Source organism: Ahaetulla prasina, chromosome 2 (assembly GCF_028640845.1).
Source record: "Ahaetulla prasina isolate Xishuangbanna chromosome 2, ASM2864084v1, whole genome shotgun sequence".
Classification (NCBI taxonomy): Eukaryota; Metazoa; Chordata; class Lepidosauria; order Squamata; family Colubridae; genus Ahaetulla; species Ahaetulla prasina.
The window spans coordinates 272,638,580-272,660,801 of NC_080540.1; the positions used below are offsets into that span (position 1 = coordinate 272,638,580).

At 36.5% G+C, this 22,222-nt stretch overlaps 1 protein-coding gene across 8 annotated transcripts in view; it reads right to left on the bottom strand.

The window, feature by feature from the left end:
* Positions 1–22,222, bottom strand: part of PIK3R1 (phosphoinositide-3-kinase regulatory subunit 1) — a 61,412-nt gene that overhangs the window by 22,462 nt on the left and 16,728 nt on the right. For 7 of the 8 annotated variants that reach the window (XM_058169447.1, XM_058169442.1, XM_058169444.1 and 4 more), the window contains 3 exons: positions 5,817–5,909; positions 2,613–2,687; positions 216–347 (listed from right to left, as the gene is read on the bottom strand). In XM_058169447.1, the coding sequence (XP_058025430.1) occupies positions 216–347; positions 2,613–2,687; positions 5,817–5,909 (300 nt within the window). Of the gene's footprint in view, positions 1–215; positions 348–2,612; positions 2,688–5,816; positions 5,910–9,142; positions 9,379–22,222 lie in introns of those variants that run through there. The other variant, XM_058169448.1, reaches the window with a different exon arrangement.

Below are 22,222 nucleotides of genomic sequence, written 5' to 3' on the forward strand. Positions count from 1 at the left end.
CTATAATAATGTCCTTTTACATTACACCGGAAAAAGACACGTCAGCAGCAGCATCCCACAACAGACCAAAATAATATTCACACAATGATGTAATCATGTAGATGCCATGTCTGATACAATGATATGAACTGTAGCATTGCATCATGAGCATGCCCTGTAAAAATAAGGATCCTCAAACCCCCAACTCTACTCAAAAGAAACATTTATAAACATACCTTGTGTTACAGAAATCATTTCATTGTAAACAGATGCTGGAATGACAGGATTTGGCAAGTCGAGAAAGTACCTCTTCAACGCATCTGTTAAAATGTGAAGTTCAATTCCCTCAAAATCCACTGAAGAAACCTCTAAAAAACACAGAGACACAAATATGTTATGCAGTATATTTTGCCAAGAGCTATTCTTCACTCAGGGAAGTGTATTTAAATGAATGATGAGACTTGAGCATTTTAGCAATAGCAATAGCACTTAGACTTACAGTATATACTGCTTCACAGTGCTTTACAGCTCTAAGCGGTTTACAGAGTCAGCCTATTGCCCCCAACAATATGGCTCTTCTAAAAAAATATCAAATAGCATATGAGTAAATTTAGGAAATATTTTGTATTAGATATATTTCTGAAGGAGAGGGGAATTGAGAGTGTGATTATGTGTGGAGTGACTAGAGATTATAATTTAGGATTTATTTTGGATTATGATTGTTAGTTTTGATACCCTGCATTTTGTTCTGGGAAGTCGGGGTGGGGGTGGGGGTAAGGGGAGGGAATTGGGGGTTGAGGGTAGAGGATGGAGTGATGGTTAATGTACAGGGATTATTGAAGATGTATAAATATAATTAATGTAGGGTCGGGTCTGCCCACTTACCATTTTAGAACGGTGGGGAGGGAGAAAAGAGGAGAGAGTAGGAGGTAGGAAAGAGGAGAAGAGAAAGGAAGAGGGGTAGAAGAGGGAGAAGGATGGTGTAGGGTGGAGGGAGGAGAGGATGTAGATAAGAGAAGGAGAGGAAGGTCTGGAAAGTAGAAGAAGGTAGAAGAGGGAAGAGTGTTAAAAAGGGGGATGGTGACTGGGCAAGCCCGACTAATTGTATATAACTGTACATTGGATGAGCTGTTTGATATGATTGTAAAAATAAAACTTTTTTATGAAAAAAAAAAACACCAACAATATGGCTCCTCATTTTACCCACTTTGGAAGGATGGAAGGCTGACTTAACCTTGAGCCTGGTGAGAGTTGAACTGCCAAATTGCAGACAGATGGCAGTCAGAAGTAGTCTGCAGTATTGCGCTCTAACCACTGTATCACCGTGGCGCATTTTATGGCCCATGGGCCACATCTGGCCCTTCAGCTGTCCCTGTCCAACAGGGGGCAGGGACAGAAGTCTTCCATATCATTCCCAGTTTCTCATGTGGCCCCTTGGGAAAAATAATTGCCCATTCCTGATCTACAGCAACCTGAGGTTTTATCCAAATGTTGAGTAGGGTCTCATGACAGAAAAGTGCAAAAGTTTGTGTTGTGACCCACATTCCTTTGCCCTCCCCACAACAAACAGTGTTGAATAATATCTGCATTTAACTCACGAGAATTATTTCTACGAAGGGAATCCTGTGTAAATAACACTTTTTGCAGCATTTTTCTTTCTATCTCCAATCAGTAAATTCTGGAAAATGCTACTACAGGCAGTCTTCAACTTATACTGTTCGCTTAATGACCAATAGAAGTTACAACTGCCTCAGAAAAAGTGACTTACAATCAGCGGTGAAATCCACCTACCTTCGCTACCGGTTCGGGAACGGAAGTGTGTGGGAGCACGAACTTGCCTCTTCTGCGCATGTGCAGAGGGTCAAAAAGGGACGTAAAGACGTCCTGCTGGGTGGGTGGAGCCTCCCTCCACCAGCACTACTGGTTCATGCGAGCCAGATAGATCCGGCTGGATTTCACCACTGCTTACAATCTGTGCTTCTACTTACGACCATCATCCCATCCCACAGCCATATGATTGCAATTCAGGTGTTTGATAAGCAACTCATATTTATGATCAGTTGCAATGCCCTGCAGCTATGTGATTGTGTTTTTACTGATTTTTAGCAAAAAAACTGCCATAAGATGAGCTGGATTCACTAAACAAAAACTGTCATACAATAGGGTCCAACTTGACTTACGATTGCAACAGCTTAGGATGGAAATTTTGGTCAAAATTGTGGTTTTTGTAGGTACTTTTGGGTATGTCTTGAATTTTTTATATTGCTTGCAGAGACATTTGCAATGATGATGTGTTTTTACTGTGACTGAGTTCCTCGCTATACAGATGACAGGCAAACTATAATTTATTGGTAAGGATAATGGTATTTTCAAAGATTCTATGATTGGATCTCTTACGATCTACTTTTCAATTTACTGGAATCTCATTAATAGCAAGCATACCCCTCCCCACTTCCTTAGCCCATTTAATGAGGTTTCCCTTTACCACTATTCCAGATACTATTTCTGCCACAGTATTTTATATATCTCGTATAACGAAATTTAAATGTAATAAATGGCATTTCTATCTGAAAGCAAATTACACTGATATTAAATTATTACCCAGTTTGATTTTTGAAAATAGTTGTGCTTACCACACTCAATAATCTGTCTTAATTCAACACTGCTGCTTGACCCTTGTGACCTATACAATGACGAACATTCCAGACCTTAAAAAAAGAAAGAAAGAAAAAAGAACGTATTAAGTTTTGTGATGCTGAAAATTTCCTGTAGCTTTCAGTTGTTTACATTTCCTCCATGTTCTTGTATAATTATGTTATAATTGAAGGGCATCCGGAGGCTGCAGTTAGTCCAGAATGCGGCTGCGCGGGTGATAGATGGAGCCCCCCGTGGCTCCCGCATAACACCCATCCTGCGCAGGCTGCACTGGCTACCTGTGGCCTTCCGGGTGCGCTTCAAGGTTTTGGTGACCACCTTTAAAGCGCTCCATGGCATAGGGCCGGGTTATTTACGGGACCGCCTACTGCGACCAGATACCTCTCACCGACCCGTGCGCTCTCACAGGGAGGGACTCCTCAGGGTGCCGTCAGCTAGGCAGTGTCGTCTGGCGACGCCCAGGGGAAGGGCCTTCTCTGTGGGGGCTCCCACCCTCTGGAACGAACTCCCCCCAGGACTCCGTCAACTTCCAGATCTTCGGACCTTCCGTCGCGAGCTTAAGACTCATTTATTCATTTGCGCAGGACTGGCTTAGACTTTTTAAATTTAGAGGGGTTTTAAATCGATTTTAATATTTATATTTCTATTTTTAACAATTGGTATTATTAACTATTGGCATTAGAATAAGTCTTTTAACGATTATTTTAATTTGTATATTGATGTTTTTTATATGCCTGTAAACCGCCCTGAGTCCTTTGGGAGATAGGGCGGTATATAAGTTTAAATAATAAATAAATAAATAAATAAATGTTCTCTATCTCTCCCGTGAGGATACAGTATGGCACTCTTGCAAACTCTTGATTGTGTAACATTATTAATCTAATTTTATATCCATAATCCTAACCTGAGAAAGGCCAAGTCAAATATCAAAACTAAAAAACAACAAACCCAAACCAAACCTTTAAAGTTTATGAGTTCCTAAAAGGAGTGCTGAGGATCTTACTATAAGTTACAACTTAAAGGTTCTAGCCATTACAATAATACTCTACACTAGTCCAGTTAGAAGGGAAAAGTAGGTATTTTCTATTGCAATAGGCATTGATTTTATTTAGGATCTCCTGTAGCTTATTTTAATTTTTAAAGACCTGTTTATAGCATCATAATAATGAAAGAGAAGGATCTGATCTCGTTATGTCAGGGGTCCCCGATCCCTGGTCCATGGCCCAGTACCAGTCTGTGGCGGGTGAGCTTCATCTGCACATGTGTAGGGCAGCTAGGTTATGCACAATGTTTTTAATTGCTCTTTAATTGCTGTGACATGCAGGAAGGCCAATTTTGAGCCAATCACTCCTAGCACCATATACCCTGACCAGTTTCTATGGTAGAAAACGGAAATAGTAAGAACGCTGCCTTGAGCTCCTGAATAAAGGACAAAGAATAAATGTAATAGATAAAAGTGGATAGAACTGCAAATATCCATTGTTATAAGGCAAAAGGAACTGAGGACTACAGAAAGTATTTTTATAATAGTTTCTGAGAGCTCAGATTCAAGAAATCAAATCAAATCAAATTTTTCATAGGCAGCAATCTCACTATTTGAAATTATCAAGACTGTTCGTTCAGTGGTATTTTTTCTGCCCCAATTAGCCTTCATTCATAATTTTGTAAATACAGCAGTACTGGTAATCCTCTTATCAACTGCCTTGTTTACTGACCACTCAAAGTTATGATGGTATAATCCCCTCCCTAGTTTTTCAACCAACCATCACATTTACAATGGTCACCTTACTCTGGTGTCACATGATTGCCATTCCTGTGCTTTACACAGCTGGAGTCTGACAAGCAGTCAATGGAGAATGCAGAAATAGCATTGCTAGTCACTATCCTGTGATGCCTTAGTTAAAGACCGCAGCACTTAACAGCCAAAGGACTACCTGCCCTACTTGCAGTAATATTTCAACTAATGCATAACGGAATGCCTCTGAACATTCATTTGCTTGTTCAGAAAAGCTGACATCTTTGATTGCATATTTGTTTGGAAAAGCTGGGAGACCCTGATCTTAGAAGCTGGAAAGCCTAATTTTAATTTATAAGAGTTGTTTTGAATATAACTTGTGACTGTTTTTTGTCTTTTGTTTTTCAGAAACAACTGACTGCAAAAAAATTTATCTGTACATTTATTCCTTTTCATATAATACATTTGGAAATATAGAAAACCTAGGGCAAAATGGGAGTGAATACCTCGGTCAGTGTAAAACAAAGTCAGGCATGTGTTATATGTGTTGAAGGTAGCGCAAGAGCTATTTTCTTATCAAAGGAAGTATTTGAGGTTGTTGCCATTTAACACTTGGCCCACGCAAAAGAAGTTGTGGGCAGCAAGGACAATGCTAAGAAATTTCATCCAACTCCCTTACACTCTTTGCACCATCACCAATAGCGAAAGCTTTTTTTAACTTCAGTATAAATTCAAAAACTTAACAAAATAAGTTTTAAATAAAGGTAGGAAGAGATAAAGTGAAATAATTTGGTGGAGAGGAAACAGTCTGGCGGAGTGGTTAAGGCTAGAAACTGAGACACCGTAAGTTCTAAAATCCTGTTTTAGGCATGAAGGAGCCAGTTCTTCTCTCTGAGCCCTAGGAAGGAAGCAATGGCAAACCACTTTTGAAAAACTGTGGGGACTAGTCCAGATAGTCACCAGAATACAATATTGTCTTGAAGATACAACAGGATTGGGAGGGAGGGAGGGGAGGGGGACAGGGAGGGAGGGAGGGAGAGGGAATGAGAATAATTCCTTGGCATAGGAAATATGTGAGGTAATTTAGATTAACTTTATAAAAGAGATTCTTTTGTCAAACTTTAAAGACAAAATAATTTGCTTCAATTAAGCAAAGTACATTGTCTTCAGTTTTATGTCTGTTTCTTAGCTGTTTTAGGAAAACGTTAAATATGTTAATAAACTCACTAGCTCACTAGCTGCATTTAATTCCACAGGAGTCATAGACTCCAGATTTTGGACAGATTCTGTAAGTTAGCACAGCTGAGGTACCACAATTCAAAAATTGTTGCCCTACAATGCACTGTTTCGTCCAGCGAAAGGTTACACACAGATAAATGTGAGTGTTTTAGTAGCATACAGATTATTATACCAATTTATTAAAATTTATATTTTACCCTATTCATACCTTTTCTTTCAATAGCTTCCACTAATTTCACAAGAAGAGGTGGTGCATTTTCTGGAGGTGAAAACTGCTCACAAAGATCTGAAAGTGTAAAAACTGTAAAACAAACAAACAAACAAACAAAATTCAGCTACACTTGAAATCTATAAATAGACTGAGATATAGTGCAACTGGTTAAATTTAAAATACTGAACAACTTCCCTTTATCAACTGTACTTGTGTTTTTTCCTTACATCCTTCATATACATGATAATTTTGTTTAAAATAAAATTTGATGCTGCAACCTCAAAGTTCATATTTAAATCAAATTATAGACAAATCAGTGGTAGCATGAAATAGGCATTCCCATGTCATAATTTTCCTTCTTTAAAAAAAAAAAAGGATTTCCCTGAGGTCAGACAGCTGGCTTGCATTTATGTTGTAGTAATTTTCAGCATTCTTGCTATTATTTCTTGTCCATCTTCCTTGTCATTGGGATGAAGCAGAATTACTGGGCACAATGAGAGATTTCCTAGGTGCACATTTTATAAAACCTTCCCATAATAAATAAGTGAATAAAAAATTATGTATCCATCTTATCATCCAGGACCGGTTGAGAAAGCTATATATTTTCTTTCATTACAGTCACAAACTAGCTAGTGATTCTATATGAACCATTAATGCAGCGAAGTTTTGAAGCAAACATTTTGAAAGAAATACAAGAGATAATTCTTGCTCCCTCCCCCCCCTCTCTCTCCCCCTCCCTCTCTTTATATATATGCATACACACACACACACAACTTCTACATTAAACAGATATACTAAAACATACTTTGGAAGAAACTTTTTTTCATTCTTTTATATGCCATTAGCAAAATTAAATGATTCAGACTTAGAAATATTTTTGCAATCAACCTGGATGCTACAATAAAGAGAAAGCTGAGCTCTGAAATATGTCAAGTGCTATCCAATTTATATTTATTTGGCTATAAACCCAATGTTCAGTGGGGCTTATTTCTAAATGTGCACATACTATGATAACCTTAATGGGCTGGACAATTTAATTACAGTCTTTCTAATTTCCTGCAAAAAAATCATTCGACAAAGCAAGATTTTAAAAATAATATTTTAAGGAGGGAAGGAAATAGGGCATCTTTACTTCCAAGAAGATGTTTGTAATGTTCCTGGAAATGAATCTGTTTCACACACGAAATAATGTTATTTAAAATGCAAGTTATCTAGGACAAATAGGATTTTCTTTATTGCATTTGCTCCCCCCGCCCATCTCATCCAGTTCAACACTCCAATAAGTTTTATTAAAATTAATTGAAATTGGATGGAAATGAAGGTACCAATAAAGAGTATTTGTAGGTCAGGGTTCAAATGAGGAATAATTGGTGCTCTCTGAGCTTGGTTGTTTCTTTGCAGATGTTTCATTATCCAAACTAGGAAAAATCATCGGTACTAGACTAAAATGAAAGGGTTAGATTTCTTTGTCCCTGTGGTCTGCAATTCATTATATATTCTTCACTTTTCCATTGCAGAGAATTTGGGACCCAAAAGGAACTAATTTCTTTTACAGAAACTGCTTACAGTGAACAAACATCCCAGTAGATTCTATTCATAGTAATTAAACATATAATTAAATCAGGATTTACAAATTATTACGTTACCAAAAAAGGGCATTTTAACACATTTTAATTTTTTTAAGAAACCTCTTGCAGTTGCAAAGCTTAAATTGTATAAACTTCCTATACCATTACAAGTAGACCTCGACTTACATCGATTTAATTACTGACCAGTCGTAGTTACAATGGCATTGAAAAAAGTGTTTAATGACTTGTTTTTCACACTAACAATCAATGCAGCATCTTCACAGTCACATGATCAAAATTCAGGCACTTGGCAAACTGGCATATATTTATGACGGTTGTACTGTCCCGGAGTCATGTGCTCACCGTTTGTAACCTTCAGCTAGCTTCCAAGAAGCAAAATCAATGATGGAAGCCAGATTTGTTTAACAACTGCATGATTCAATTAACAACTGTTTTTGATTAAGGAAGCAAAAATGTTCATAAAATGGGGCAAAACTCCCTTAACTGTCTTGCTTAGCAACAGAAATGTTGGGCTCAATTGTGGTTGTAAGTCAAGGGCTACTTGTACGCTACAATTGGGACTTTCCACATTAACTTTCCACCTTTGGTGGTGGTAGTGGTGAAATCAAACCTTTTGTGCTCATTTAGGTTAAGAAAAAAAATCAGGAAACAAAAAAGGCCAGATTTAGTTACGATGCTTTTACTTTTTAAAATGATGCTGCAAACATATGGTAACAGATTGGAATAAAGTTTAATAATTCACCTGTCAATGGCAAAATAAGCTTTGAATATGGATGAGAAACAATAGAGCAGAAAAATTATACATGTATCAAAATAAACTAAATGGAGAAGTAAGGTAAAGGTTCCCCTCACACATACATGCTAGTCACTCCCGACTCTAGGGGTCGGTGGTCATCTCCGTTTCTAAGCCAAAGAGCCAGTGCTGTCTGATGACAATTCCATGGTCATGTGGCTGGCATGACTAAACACAGAAGGCCCACGGAATGCTGTTACCTTCCCACCAAGGTGGTCCCTATTTTTCTACTTGCATTTTTACATGCTTTCGAACTGCTAGGTTGGCAGAAGCTGGGGAAAGTAACGAGAGCTCACCTTGTTACGCAGCGCTAGGGATTAGAACTGCTGAACTGCCGACCTTTCTGATTGACAACCTCAGTGACTTAGCCACTGAGCCACTGTGTCCCCTTTGGAGAAATACAAGTTGCCTAATGACTGAAGTAATGAGACCTCCCCATGGGTACTTAAGACCAGGTTCTGAAGTTCCAATGGTTGACCCCAGGATATGTGACTGCATTTCAGGTGCTCGGCAACTGGCTCACATTTACAGCTGCCTACAATGTCCCAAGGGCCATGTGACCATGCTTTATTTTTTTTTTTAAAAAAAAAACACCATTTATTTCCAGTTTTCAGCAAAATTAGCCCATAGTGAACAACGGGTTCACTTAACTATTGCTGCAAAAAAGGTCATAAAATTTGATCAGTCATGTGAGGTGATCCATTTTATAGCCATCACGACGTACGACTTTAATGGGTAGGCTCCATTATGGTCGCTAAGTTGAGGACTATCTGTAAATAAAACCAAACTATAAAAATAAATAGGTTAAGAATATAACTAACTAAACTAGTCTACAACTAAGAGTTTATCAAGATACTATATTAATGCCAACATGCAATCTGTAATGATCATGCACAAAATAAAACAAAAACAAAACGTAACAAGTAGTCATCAACCAGTACCTGACTTTAAAACTATCTTCTGTTTTGAAGTGCGCGGTAAAACTGCCCAAAGATTTGGAGACCCAAGTCCATTCTTAAGAATCTGAACAACTTTGCAGATTTCTTTGCTACAATCCAGTATCAATTTTTCACTTAACGTAATCATCTTAGTTTTCCCACATGAAAAAGCACACTCTTCCGTTTTATTTTAAGCCATATTGTCTCTAAAATGTACAAGCCACTGAAAGTGTCCCAGTGAGCCTTCTTTACTGGTCATTAAGCATATATCCCAGGTTTAACGATAAGGCAGAAATGCTAGTTCTATTTTTATCTTGTCACCGAAATAACCAATCAAATTAAAAAGAGATTGGGATTCCTCCAATCTACAAGCTCTCCGCTTTCACTAATGGAGACAGGCCTGAACAGCATTTAGCAATGACAACGTGTGAGCTGACAACATACCTTGTATTTAAACACTGCCAACATAGTTACAAACTGCAAGATGAAACCAGCACACAGCTGCACATTTTGGAGGAGTTCTCAGTAAAAGAGATCTTCAGAGTTATTACCTGGCAAAGGTGCATGGAAAATTAAAGCTAGAAAATTGGCTCTGCAAGTTCTCAAACTTTTCATTACTGCCTGAGGAAGCATGAAAGTGGATATAACAAAATTTATAACTTAATCTGCCCTCTACAATGTAATTGGACATAGCAAGGAAAAGAAGAGATTCATTTAGTAGAAGGTATACAGGAGACAAATATTATGATTTACCTCCAAAGCCGAATTATTCTTTTATGTTTAGAGACTTGTGTTGGAGCAGAACTCTTGGGAAAAGAATTAATATGCATCTACTCAGCAGACTGTTGTCATATAGATAAACATTACTCAGATGTGTGAATTTTATAGTCAAGATTCATGTTATACAAACATAAACCAGACTTCCATAGCCAGCCACTTTCAACTAAACAGACAAGTGAAAAGATGCTCAGGTTTACTTAATCTGGAAAACGATGATGACCAAGGAGAAAGAGGAGATTGTGCTTCAGAAGGAAATTAAAGCTTCTCAAGAACATAGATAATGAGATTTGTACCCAATGATTCAACAGAGATTCAGTAATGTAACTTTCTCTATAATTGTACCCAATATGCTCAGTTAAGAGGGGTGAGAAGTTTAATATAAAACACTTCCATCCCGCTACCAATAAAATTTGAACTCAGTATTGATTTGAAGGATACTTTATTTTTTGGATTGAAGGATACTTTATTTTTTATTTTATGAAGGATATTCCATTCCCCACTAGTACACGTATTAGATATATCTTTGTTTCACAATTTCCTCCTTTTTTCAGAGCCAATCATCAGGGTGTGTGAAGCAGCTGCCTGATTTAGCAAATATTTTAAATCAGAATCAATATAATATAAAGCAAAACAGATTTGGGAATGAAAGAAAATTTGGTTTCTAACAAAACACAGTGGTGATATGCTAATAAAATGCATCTTCCAATAGAGTTCCTGATTTTGAGTCAACTTTTTGTAACAGTACAATATTATAGTCCTGTATTATCTTTTAATTATTATAATGAGTGCTCCAAAATATGTAGGCTACCAATTTAATATGCAGCACAGTATCTCGTGTTAAAAGGAAGTGATATTGTCTGTATGATAGGGAGGAGTTTTGTACATGATGTACTATCAGATTAGGCTGTGGTAACTTTATGAATTATGAGCTGTCATCCAGTTTTTCATGTGCTAAAGAATTTACTTCTTGGAAATGGGAGCTATAAATAAGGCAACAGATGTTTTTTATTGGCTCCAACTGGAACCTCTTTTTTTTTCCCAATATGACTATGAGTGAAGATATCTGTTATGTGCTGCTACTCTATAAACTGCGGATAAAGTAGCATTTTCATTTGCAAAAGTTGTGACACTTTTTTCTACCAGCTTTCTTTTATAAAAATCCAAAAAGGAAAATAACAACATGAAGATGTAATATACATTTTGGAAGAACCAAAGTAATACATAAATAAGGTGAGCTTCCCAGGGCAACTGTGTATGCGTGTGTAGGTAACATACCATGAACATAAATGTTACTGTTAAAAAACCAGACTGTATGACATCTTCAAACAAGTTAGGACCTGTGATCCCTGGAATCAAGAACAAGCCTTCAACAGACAACACTACCTAGAATTCATTTTGATCTGCCAGTCATTACCTATAATGGTATGTGGGATAGATCCTGGGCAAAGAGATATTGACAAGATAATGGTCAGAGAAGAGGCAATATACCCTGTAACTGCATAATGGGTGGACAAGAAACTCAAGAGAAGACCCTTTTTACCTTCTTCTCACCTTGAAATAATGACAAGCACCTCCACTGGAAACTTTACTATGCTTATCCAAAATTATCTGACTATTTAGAAAAAAACAACAACCCTGCTCAGACATTTAGAACCATCCAATATTTCTAGAAGTTAGAAATATAATAAATCAATCAGTATAGATATTCTTCATGATTCTGATTCAAAATTTGTAATTTACTTCTACTGTTTTTTACCTACTTTACTCAGTAAGATTTGAAGACTTCTAAACAGACAATGTTCTGGTTTTTCACATTCCCCAGCAAGTTGTAATATTATCAGCAGATAAGCTTCAATATGTTGATCTGCCAACTCAAACACTCTCCTAAAACAATCAAATAACGAAGCGCACACACATGTACTTTCCTATAATCTGTCAGAACTTGCTCTGCCAAGCACAAATGGGTTCCTGCAGTAATTCTCTTTATATAAGTCTACATTCACAATTCCTTGACATTCAAAAATTATAGTTATTATTATGTTCCGGCCATCTTTTGTTCATAGCTCCTATTCTCCCTTCCTTTTTTAAACAATGTCATAGTTTTAAAAGGCAGAGGGGAAAGAAACAAGGAACAAAGATAGGTATGCAAATGAAAGTATTACATATAGTGACGCTCCAAAGAAATAAATGGAGACCATATTTACAAATGAAGTTAAGTAAAATTCTATTTTGATTATTATATATGTTGTACACTGTTATGAAAAGCAAGATGTTTTATTTTAAAAAAGAAATAAATGACGTTAAAGTTTAAAGATATTGGCAAAAAAAGTTTTAGAAATCTGACACGGAATTGTCTAATTTGAAAAGATACTCTCAGGATATTGAAGAGCTGAAAGACCAAAACAGGCACTTCACATCTTGCATAAAGTTTCAATGTATGGCGGGGACATTTTGGCTCTTTTTTACTCATGATATAGTGTATTTAGAAACATCCCTTTATTATCCTTATATTCACATTATTTTTTGTTCTGAACTCAAGTCCACATTGTTAAAAGTTTATAAAGAGCCAGTTTGGTTAAGTTAAGACATCAGGCTAGAAACTTGAGAGACTGAGTTCCAGGCTGCTTTAGATACAAAGGCAGCTGGGCCAGTCTCTCTCTTAAACCAGGGGTGTCAAACTAAATTTCATTGAGTGCCGCATCAGGATTGTGGGGGGCCAGGGTGGGTGTGACCAGCTGATGTCACTTGTGTCAGGGGCCCCTGTGATGCCCCAGTTGCTCTGCCAGCGAAAACAGCTCCCAACCTCCATTTTCAGCTGGGATGGCCTCCTGTAACCTTCTGCCAGTGAAAACGGAGCTTGGGACGGCACCACAGGCCGGTCCTTCGCTGTTTCCAGGATGGCCCTGCGGCTCAGATCTAAGCACCCTGTGGGCCGGATACGGCCCACGGGTCTCGAGTTTGACACCCCTGCTCTAAATCCTAGGAAGAGGGCAATAGCAAATTCCTTTCAAAAATCTTGCTAAGTAAAATGCAAGGCCTCGTACAGACAATTTCCAGGAATCAACACTGTTTTTGGCTTTGACTATAGGTTGACGGACTTTTTAAACTATATTTTATTATATACATGGTTATCTGAAATTATTCCTGGATGAAGTCAAATGATTTGTGCATGTACTTGTACACAGAGGCAGCCAAAAAGCAGTTGCCAAAGAGTGGAGAGGAGCCCAGAAAAAAAATTCAGCTATGTTCAAGTATATATGATTGTTTGTATACATTCTTGAGTGTTCTGAAGCATCTAAGGCAGTGGTTCTCAATCTTTATAGTGCTACGACCCCTTTAATACAATTCCCCACGAGGTGGCGACCCCTTTAATACAATTCCCCACGATGTGGCGACCCCTTTAATACAATTCCCCAGTATGTGGCAACCCCAACCATAAAATTATTTTCGTTTTGAATTTATCGCTCCTGAAGCAGTATTGACTAGCGATCTGAACTGCTTGCGATTGCCTTGAGGATGGAGGCATTAAAGCGGAGACTCCTCCCCTATTAAGTTTATCCCGCCTGAAGCGATTGGGAGTGATTGCAGCTGGCTTGAGAGGGAGACGTCAGAGCAAAGATTTCTCTCTTTTTTAATTCATCGCGCCTGAAGCCCAATTAGGCTAGCGATTTGAAGAGCCTGCAGCTGGCTTGTGGAGTCAACCATTGGAGCGCAATTCTTCGACTCACAAGTATACTTCCCATATTTCCGATGGTCTTAGGCGACCCCTGGCAAATCGTCATTCGACCCCCAACGGGGTCCCGACCCACAGGTTGAGAACCGCTGATCTAAGGAAATGCACCTTGATTTCAAAAACAGTATTAGTCCATAGTATTAAAAGTATCCATTTCAATGAGAGGCAACCTTTTGGGGGTCATACCTGAAAGACCAGTTTAGGGACAGAGTGTCATAAAAAAAAAATCTATCTAGATGGCTGCTAAGAATTGCTCTCAACTTGATGGCAGATAATATATCAATTGTGTTGCTTTTAAGTATGATACACTTATTTAGGGTTTATAATATAGTTGCTATGTATTTCCCATCTCAAAATTCTGGGAAACTATTGTCAGTTTTCAGCAGCCCTCACCAGAAAAAGGGGAACTTGGAGGCTACATGCTGCTCTGTGGCTACAAACTGTCTAGTTTCTCTCTGTATTACAAAATCTAGAGCATATAAAATGAATTGGATTTCTCATGGCTATACCTAGAAACTCCTTATACAGGTAGTCCTTGACTTACGACTATTCATTTAACAACCATTTGAAGTTACAACAGATTTCCTCACATTTACTTACAACCCATTTTAATGACAGCCACATGGCCCCCATGGTCATGTGATCATATTTTGGGCACTTTGCAACTGATTTACCATTATGGCTATTTGCAACATCCCACAATTTGTGACGTTTTTTGGGAAGTTGGCAGTATTTACTTCCTGTTTCTCAAAAAAACTCACCCATTGGGAAAATGGATTTGCTTAATGATTTTGGTGCTTTCTTTTAATGACCTTCATAAGAAATGGTTGTTAACTTTGAATCTAATTTTACGACCACGATGACTTACAATCAAAATAATATATGACTCAGTTTCAGTCATAAATTGAGGACTATCTGTACTCTATTCCAGTTACAGCACTGTAGTAACTCAAAAATATCGAGGAGTTTAGTTTCCACTTTCCAAGATCAGATAGAATTAAATCTGGGATGGAAGGTTACAATGTCAGAACATTTCCATCAATTCTCTAAGAGCTTTTGTCATTAGATGTTTCAATTTCCAAAGGAAGAAGACAGGAAGAAGGAAGAAAGGAAGAAGGTCATGTGGCTCCACAACTGACCAAGAAAGGATGTTTTAAAGATTGTTTTAGAAAACACAAACAGGGAGACATACATTCCAAGGGAGATTGTAGAACTAATTTTCTTAAATACAGTTTCTTAAATACACAAATGGCAGTGCGGAAAGACATACTATATGAGAGTCAGAAGGACAAGCCACAAGGCTTTGGAGAATTGCCCACAACAACACGTAGTATGCAATGCACCACTGATATAAAAGAGTATATGGTACATAAAGTGAATAGTATAGCACATAGTCACTCACTTTGAGAAAAAAAATAGGTGATCAGTAATCAAAATATCTCAGAAATGCTTGCTGCACCATGTATCTGGTGCAGCATCCCCAATAAAAGATATATGAAAGAAGGAGAATTTGAAATGTCATGCTACACGCAATTATGGTCTTTTACCAATATACTTGAGGAGAGCCACAAAGATGACCTTGGAGTAAATATGCAGAAATAGTTACAAAAACAAGTGTGTGTTAAGTCCAGGAAATGCATGAGAAAGTAGTTAAAACTTCACTCTAAGTCACTGGGGTTTGAGAGAGAATGTAACAGACTTTCAAGATTCTGTTATTACAGTCTATGTAATATTGTCATAGTCAACTTTATAGTGTTTTGTTCCTGACCTGGCCTTCAAAGGCTGATATAGTACAATTCTAGCTACATAGAAAAAAGCCCTTGACATTAATTTCCCAGTAGACAAGTATGTATATGTGTGTGTATGTGTGCGTATGTGTACTTACTTTTTATTTAAGTATATATCACTTTATTAAGTATTTATATCACTTTCTCAAAAGACTTGTGCAGACAACTAATTTATGCATCATACCAAAGAAATAACTATTTCAATCCATGTGCAAACATGAGCTAGTTATGCAACTAGCTAGTTAAGCAACTACTCTCATAGATGTTTTTCACAGGTTTTTCCATTAATATTAGCTGAACCAAAAAAAAGTCAACCATTTAGCTCCTATGGAGTATTTAATAATATTTTACAAAAAATACAATATAGAACTCAAAATGATTATTCATGGGAATAGCAATAATTAATCCTGGGTTTGTTTTTTTAGGTCTAACAGCAATCCAAGACTATTTTTGAAGTCCTATTTTATGCTGCTTTCTCAGACAAAATCTGCAAATTTCTATGAAACAGATGAGAACAAAAACAAGAATCTTTTATAATTTTGTTATTAAAGTATTTTAGCCACTGAGATTTAGGAAAGAGAGAATGTCATCTTTGGCTTTTTTTTTTTTAAATATATTCTTTCAACTAAAATAGTACATGAAAGATATGTTACATAAGCTAAAAAAAAGACATTTTGCCTTTCTCTTCGATAAACTGACTTCACATGTGTGTTTTGGAGGAAACATCTGGAGTGTAAAAACCTATACCAACCTATATCAATCTTCCCCTTTTCAAGTTAGTAATGCAATCTGAATGAAGATCTGTTGATAGTGGTTTTTATTTTAATGGTGCTTTCAACAATTACAGTATGTATGTATTAATGTTAAAATACCTCAATTTGAAGTTATTTGAAGTATTATGTTTCAATAAGGATAGTAAACAGAGATATATAGTTTCATACAATAGAAGAATTTTCTGCCCTCAGGCATAGAAAATTTACACAGTGAAGTTTGATGTGGACTTGGAGCTTTTATGAATTGTTTCTAAAGGTGATTTAATTTGGACAATCACACAAAAATTATTACTGTCTTGCCTCCAACTACTCCTAATTCACCATTATATCATTTTATATCATTTTACATTGGGGAAAGAAAAGAGGGAACATAACCTCTGCAAAACCACACACACACAAAAACATATTGCAGAACAAGAATTATTGTTTGTCGCAAACAAAGAAATGGCTGCAGGATCCAATCTGGGTGAGTCACTGTGACCAGAGGTTTTGTCTTCCGAACTTTTGGACTCATGTTGGAGCCCATCCAAAACTTCTGGTCCTGGTGACCGACCCAGATTGGATTCTACAACATTATCCCGGGACACATATATTCACCTTCATTCATGAGAGAAATGACTAGTTAAAACTCAGGAAGATAGTAAAACATGTCTTATTAGAAAGCAGTGGGGGAAGGTCTCAAATGACAGACATGTTGATTAAATAGCAGCCAAAACTGACCTCTAGGCTATCTAGAACAGTTCGATGAACAGGGCTATTCTAGCCAATCGTGCTTTAAGGAGCTGAGACACACCTGCAGTTATCAAGGATCTGTTCTGGTTTGCTGTGTCTCACATGCTTTCCCTTCCTCATTCAAATTGTTCTGCAATATCTCACCACAACACTTACCTTAAGAATTATCAAGAGTTTAACAGATCCATCTTATAGTGTACATAAGTTAGCAGATCTGTCAATAATGCACTGTAAGTTAGAAGTTCCATCGATAGTGTACTAATTTAAAGATGCATTTTGTGTGAACTCTGAAGATTGAATCACTGAAGACAGTTGCCAATGTATTATAAACAGGAAATGTGTTACATGAGATCGCTTTTTCAGTGTGCAACCAGAACAAGCTAGCAGGTAAAATTATTTAGTTTAAAGAGGGTTATTACTATGACTATAAAAAAAACTGTAGCAGAAAAGAAATTGCAAAAAAACCCGAACTAGTACGGTACTTAATTTCTTTTTAACAAAAATTTTAAAATAAAAGCAGAATATGCAGCATCACTGAACTTGATAGTCCCTTTACTTGGTGATTAAATATCTATTGTAAAATAAAACAACTCTTGATATTTACCAGTATTGTTGGAATGTGCATTCGTCAGCACTTTCTCCTGCTACCAGGCAAGTCTCTGAAGCCCACAAAGAGGTCAAGTCAAAATTAAATGCTGCTGGGGGAAAAAAACTCTCAATAATGCTTTTCATAAAATTGCTTATATAGGCCAATTATATGCTATTTTGAATTTGAAGCATCACATGAATTTACAAGATATTCAGGTCTAGTTTAATATGTTCAAAAGCTTAAGATCAACAACTTACCATTTCTTGAGTTTGTCTCAAGAGAAAATAATAATAAATGTATAGATATAATAGTAAAATTTTAACTAGAAACTGTACAATTTTGCTGTTTTGTTCTGTAGGAAGTTAGCACCCACCCCACTCCTAGAAGAATGAAACGTTTTAGAAAATATTAAAAAGGGCAGAATATTATATTTCCCTGGATGAGAAATGGAGAAACATGTTTTAAGGACAAAGCAGCTCCCTGCAGCTTCCTGCCTCCCCCCACCTTTGTCAATGGACCAGAGGCAGAAACTCATTCTCCCCACCTTTGTCAATGGACCATCATTGGCAACACAATAAGACCCATCTTGCAACAGAAACTCACCGCATGGCACTTGGGAAGATTACATCAGCCAGCAAGGCTAGCTAAGACCCCCATCCCCTGGGAGTCTGACAACCAATCAGAGTACTCTTCCTGTGCCCCAGGAAGTTCAAAGCCCAGAGAGGGCATAAAACCATCTCAGTTCTTTTCTGTTCAGGAACTCAAACCATGTGATCCTGTCCACCATTAAACCATCTTTCCAAACAGTCTCCATGTTTCCATTGTCTTTTTCCCCACTTGGAACTGAACCCAGATGGACATTTCTTCCAACAGTTCCAAAGGTGTTAAGATTTAAATAATCATACACACTTTTTCTGTTTCTTAAAAAGGAAAAAAAAAACCATTGGCAATGACATTTTTATATGCAAAAAGCCATACAGGAGAAGTATGAATAAATAGTATCTAAATTATATTCCTACATGATTTTGACTTGGATAGATTGATATTTCAGAGTGATAAAGAATCAGGGCACCAGAAAGTAAACAGTAGAGAAAAATCCAAATGTTAGCATTATTCAGTATGTAGGAAAATATTGATAGCATCAACATTCTTATGAAAGTGTAGGCTTTCTTTTTTTAAATGGAATTTTCCCATAAATATTCTGAAGAAAAATTCCATGATTAAATTTGCATCTATCCACATTATTGCTAAGAACATAAAAAGAGGATAATTATTTTATCAGACTTCATTTGTTAAGCAACACTGAAGGAGGAAGGCTTAACTAGAGTTGGATATGGAATGTTCCAATTTGAAATCAGAACTGAAATCTCTCTTTCACTAAATCCCATAAGACTATCTTATAATGCAGTCCTGTACTTCAAGAATAAATCTCTGAGCATTGTAGACTTTTTACACAAAAGGACAGAAGGCGGTGTTCATTTCTACATTTTTGCGGCTGGTCAGTACAGGGTAATTTCCACCCCAGCAACAGTTGGAGTAGACTGCTAGTTTCCAAGAATTATCAGATTTCCATTCTCAGAAATAACCTTTGAGATGGTTACAACAGGATCATGCAATCAAAGGGGCAAACTCTTACTATTAATAAAATGAGACACAAATGCAAACTTGTTGACTTAGAAATCCTGAATGTATAGCTCAGTGCAATTATGGCAAAATTACCACCTAGACAAAAAGTAATCAGGCAAACAAATTATGCTATTCATCTATTTGTCACCTATCAGGAACCTTATAATATTCAGTTAGTGCCAATGATGAATGAAAGATCTGTGCTAACTACAGTGGCAAAGAATTTTGTATTCAGCAACATATAAACAGTGCTTTACTTCCCCAATGTCTATCTCATCTGGGCTTGGGAAATGCATAGCCTGAAACTTTTCAATGACACTTCTACGGTTCTGAATACAGAGGAGTTACTTGTACAAGGCTCGTAAATTAAAAGAAACAATTTCCTACTTAATGAAAATAATCTACTAAATGTGTATGTCCTTTCTTTTTGCCAGACTTTCTCTACCCTGGTGGGATGCAGATCTATTAGGATTAAGATACCCCCCCCATGCTAGTTTGGTATTTCAAAATATGGGGAAGGGCAGCTACATTTACCTAGAAATAAGTCTTACTAAAATCACAAAAGGATTTGCTTCTGAGTAGTAATTTAAATTTGGTGGAAACTGATGTCGAATTACAGGAGGGGGAAGAGAAAAATCAACCTTGAGTTGCTGCTATGCAGGAAGCAGAATGGAAGGGATCCTCCCTAATTTCTTCTCGGCATTTATCATATAGTTATGCAGAATGAGCTTTAATTTGGCAAGGTTTTGTCTATAGGTAAACAGCAATAAAGAAATTGCTTAGAGCATTTACCTGTGTCGTTCTTGGATTACCATGCCTGACACAAAGTGTTTTACTTCTAAAATAAACAATCAAATAAATACATTGAAATAGTTTTAATTATTGGAATATATATTCATGTAGCACATAAAATTATTGCGGTGTCCTTTTTAAAAGTGTTAACTATCACTAAATATGATAGTTATAATTAATTATATTAATTTATGGCAATTAATTAAGTTAGAGCATCAGAATATTGTCTGGACCTATTTTATTTATGACTGTGGGACTAAAAAGGCTTTTAAAGTTGTGCTACAAGTGGCTGTGTAACCCCTGGGAAATTCCCCATCTCTTATGCTAAAAATATTGTCAATTTAAGCACTGTAAGACTTTTATATTTAGTCAACAGAGCTTTTAAGCGTTCTTGTATGAATAGTGTGTTATGTATGAATGTTTGTGCAAAGATACAATTATTGCAATAAATTCTGGAGTAGGATTTAGCAATTTTAATAATCAATTACAATATGTAACAGTACAGCCTTTCTTTTGAAATATATTTAAATCAAGTACTGTTAGCTATACTGAAACAAGGTATCTCAATTCTCTAACTGACAAAGTATTACAACATAATAGATTTGAATCTATAAACTCTATTAAATATAACACAAGCACATTTTTCATTCCAAGCTATTAAAATTTTATAATTCCTCAGATTTTAGCCTTCAAACTGATTTCGTGGTCGTTCAACTAAACACAAAATTTTAAGCAAGCTGAACATGCAAAGGGTTTATAAGCAGCTGCAATGCAGACATCTGGGTTCTTTCACAAGAGGCAGCATATCTGTAAATAGCATTAAATAAAGATTTAACAGGACAGAATGGTACAGAATTATCCTTGGCAAGAATTCAGCAGTTGTGAACAACCACATGTTGCAGAAAAAAAGGTGTTCCTTTTAAATCTTTTTAACTGAAACATAACTAACCTATTCCTGGCTTTTCCTGGCTTTTCCTGGTAGTAACTATTACCACAATTAAAAGCTTTTTCAGATAATGATTAAGCCCTACACCGGGGGAGGAATGAGTGAGATGAAATTTTATTAATTGTGTATTCAATGTGACATTAAAAAAAATCCAAAAACAGACAAGTTGAAAATCTGTGTATGTTTTGTTTCAGCAGGAATTACCAACTTAAACACCATTATTTACAGTGGTTGGCGAAGCATCACTGTATTACAGAAATTACATTTCTTTCAAATCTGGAAAAAAAGATGCCTTCGTTTCTTTACTAATTTAAAAATCCATTAATTTGGCATCAGATGTATTTCCAGTATTAACCAGGAGGTGGAGTCAAAGAACAGTTTAAAGATAGTTACCAATTTACTACAGATTGTGCATGGAAAGTGAGAAATCAATTTTAGGCCTTAGTCATATCTTTACTGAAAAACAAATTTTACTGGAAAAAGGTTGTACTAAAAAAACCTGTTGTTAAAAATTAACATTCTTTCTTTCTCATTAAATCTAATATTTCTTATCCTACTATACACATCGATCAACTCACTAGTACAAAAGTACATGCCACTCACAAAAAAAGCTTATTGTGAATGGTCATTTCTTACTGGTAATTTTAACTGACTCAACCTCCCACATGCCATATTCTTAATATTTCCCAGCATCCTTCTCTCACCCAATTTTAGATATATATCCAATCCTCTCCTCACCCGACTCTTGATATATATCATAAAATATATGTATGTTTTCTCATTCTTGGTTGCTATTCAGAGTGGCAATTTTGTTGCTTCCTTGTATATTGAAAGAATACAGATAGTTTACAATCTGTATCTGTGATTTATCTGTGATTTACAATCACAATTGGGTGCACAATTTTGGCTGTAAGTTAGGATAGTTGTTATGTGAGTCACCAGGTGACCTGATTCAATTACAATGGCTGTTGAGGGAACAATTTGGTTAAGTGAATCCAATATACTCCATGGACTTTTTTTTTTTGCTGGAAATTAACTACCATCATTACTAATAAAGGCTAATGTAAGTTATAATTGAAGCATAAAGGGGGAATCCACTGCCTTTTCCTAACCTCAGTGTGCCCATTTTCCAATGCCTCATTTCCAACAATGCCTCTGGAAACATCTTTCTTCTTTCTTTTTTTTTTGTCCCAAAAAGAAGATGTTTCACTTCTCATCCAAGAAGCTTCTTCAGCTTTGCCTCTTGAAAAAGCACTTTTGGGACAACTATGACCAAGATGGCTGAAAATCTCCACAGACGTTTATCTATGCACATCTTTCTTCTT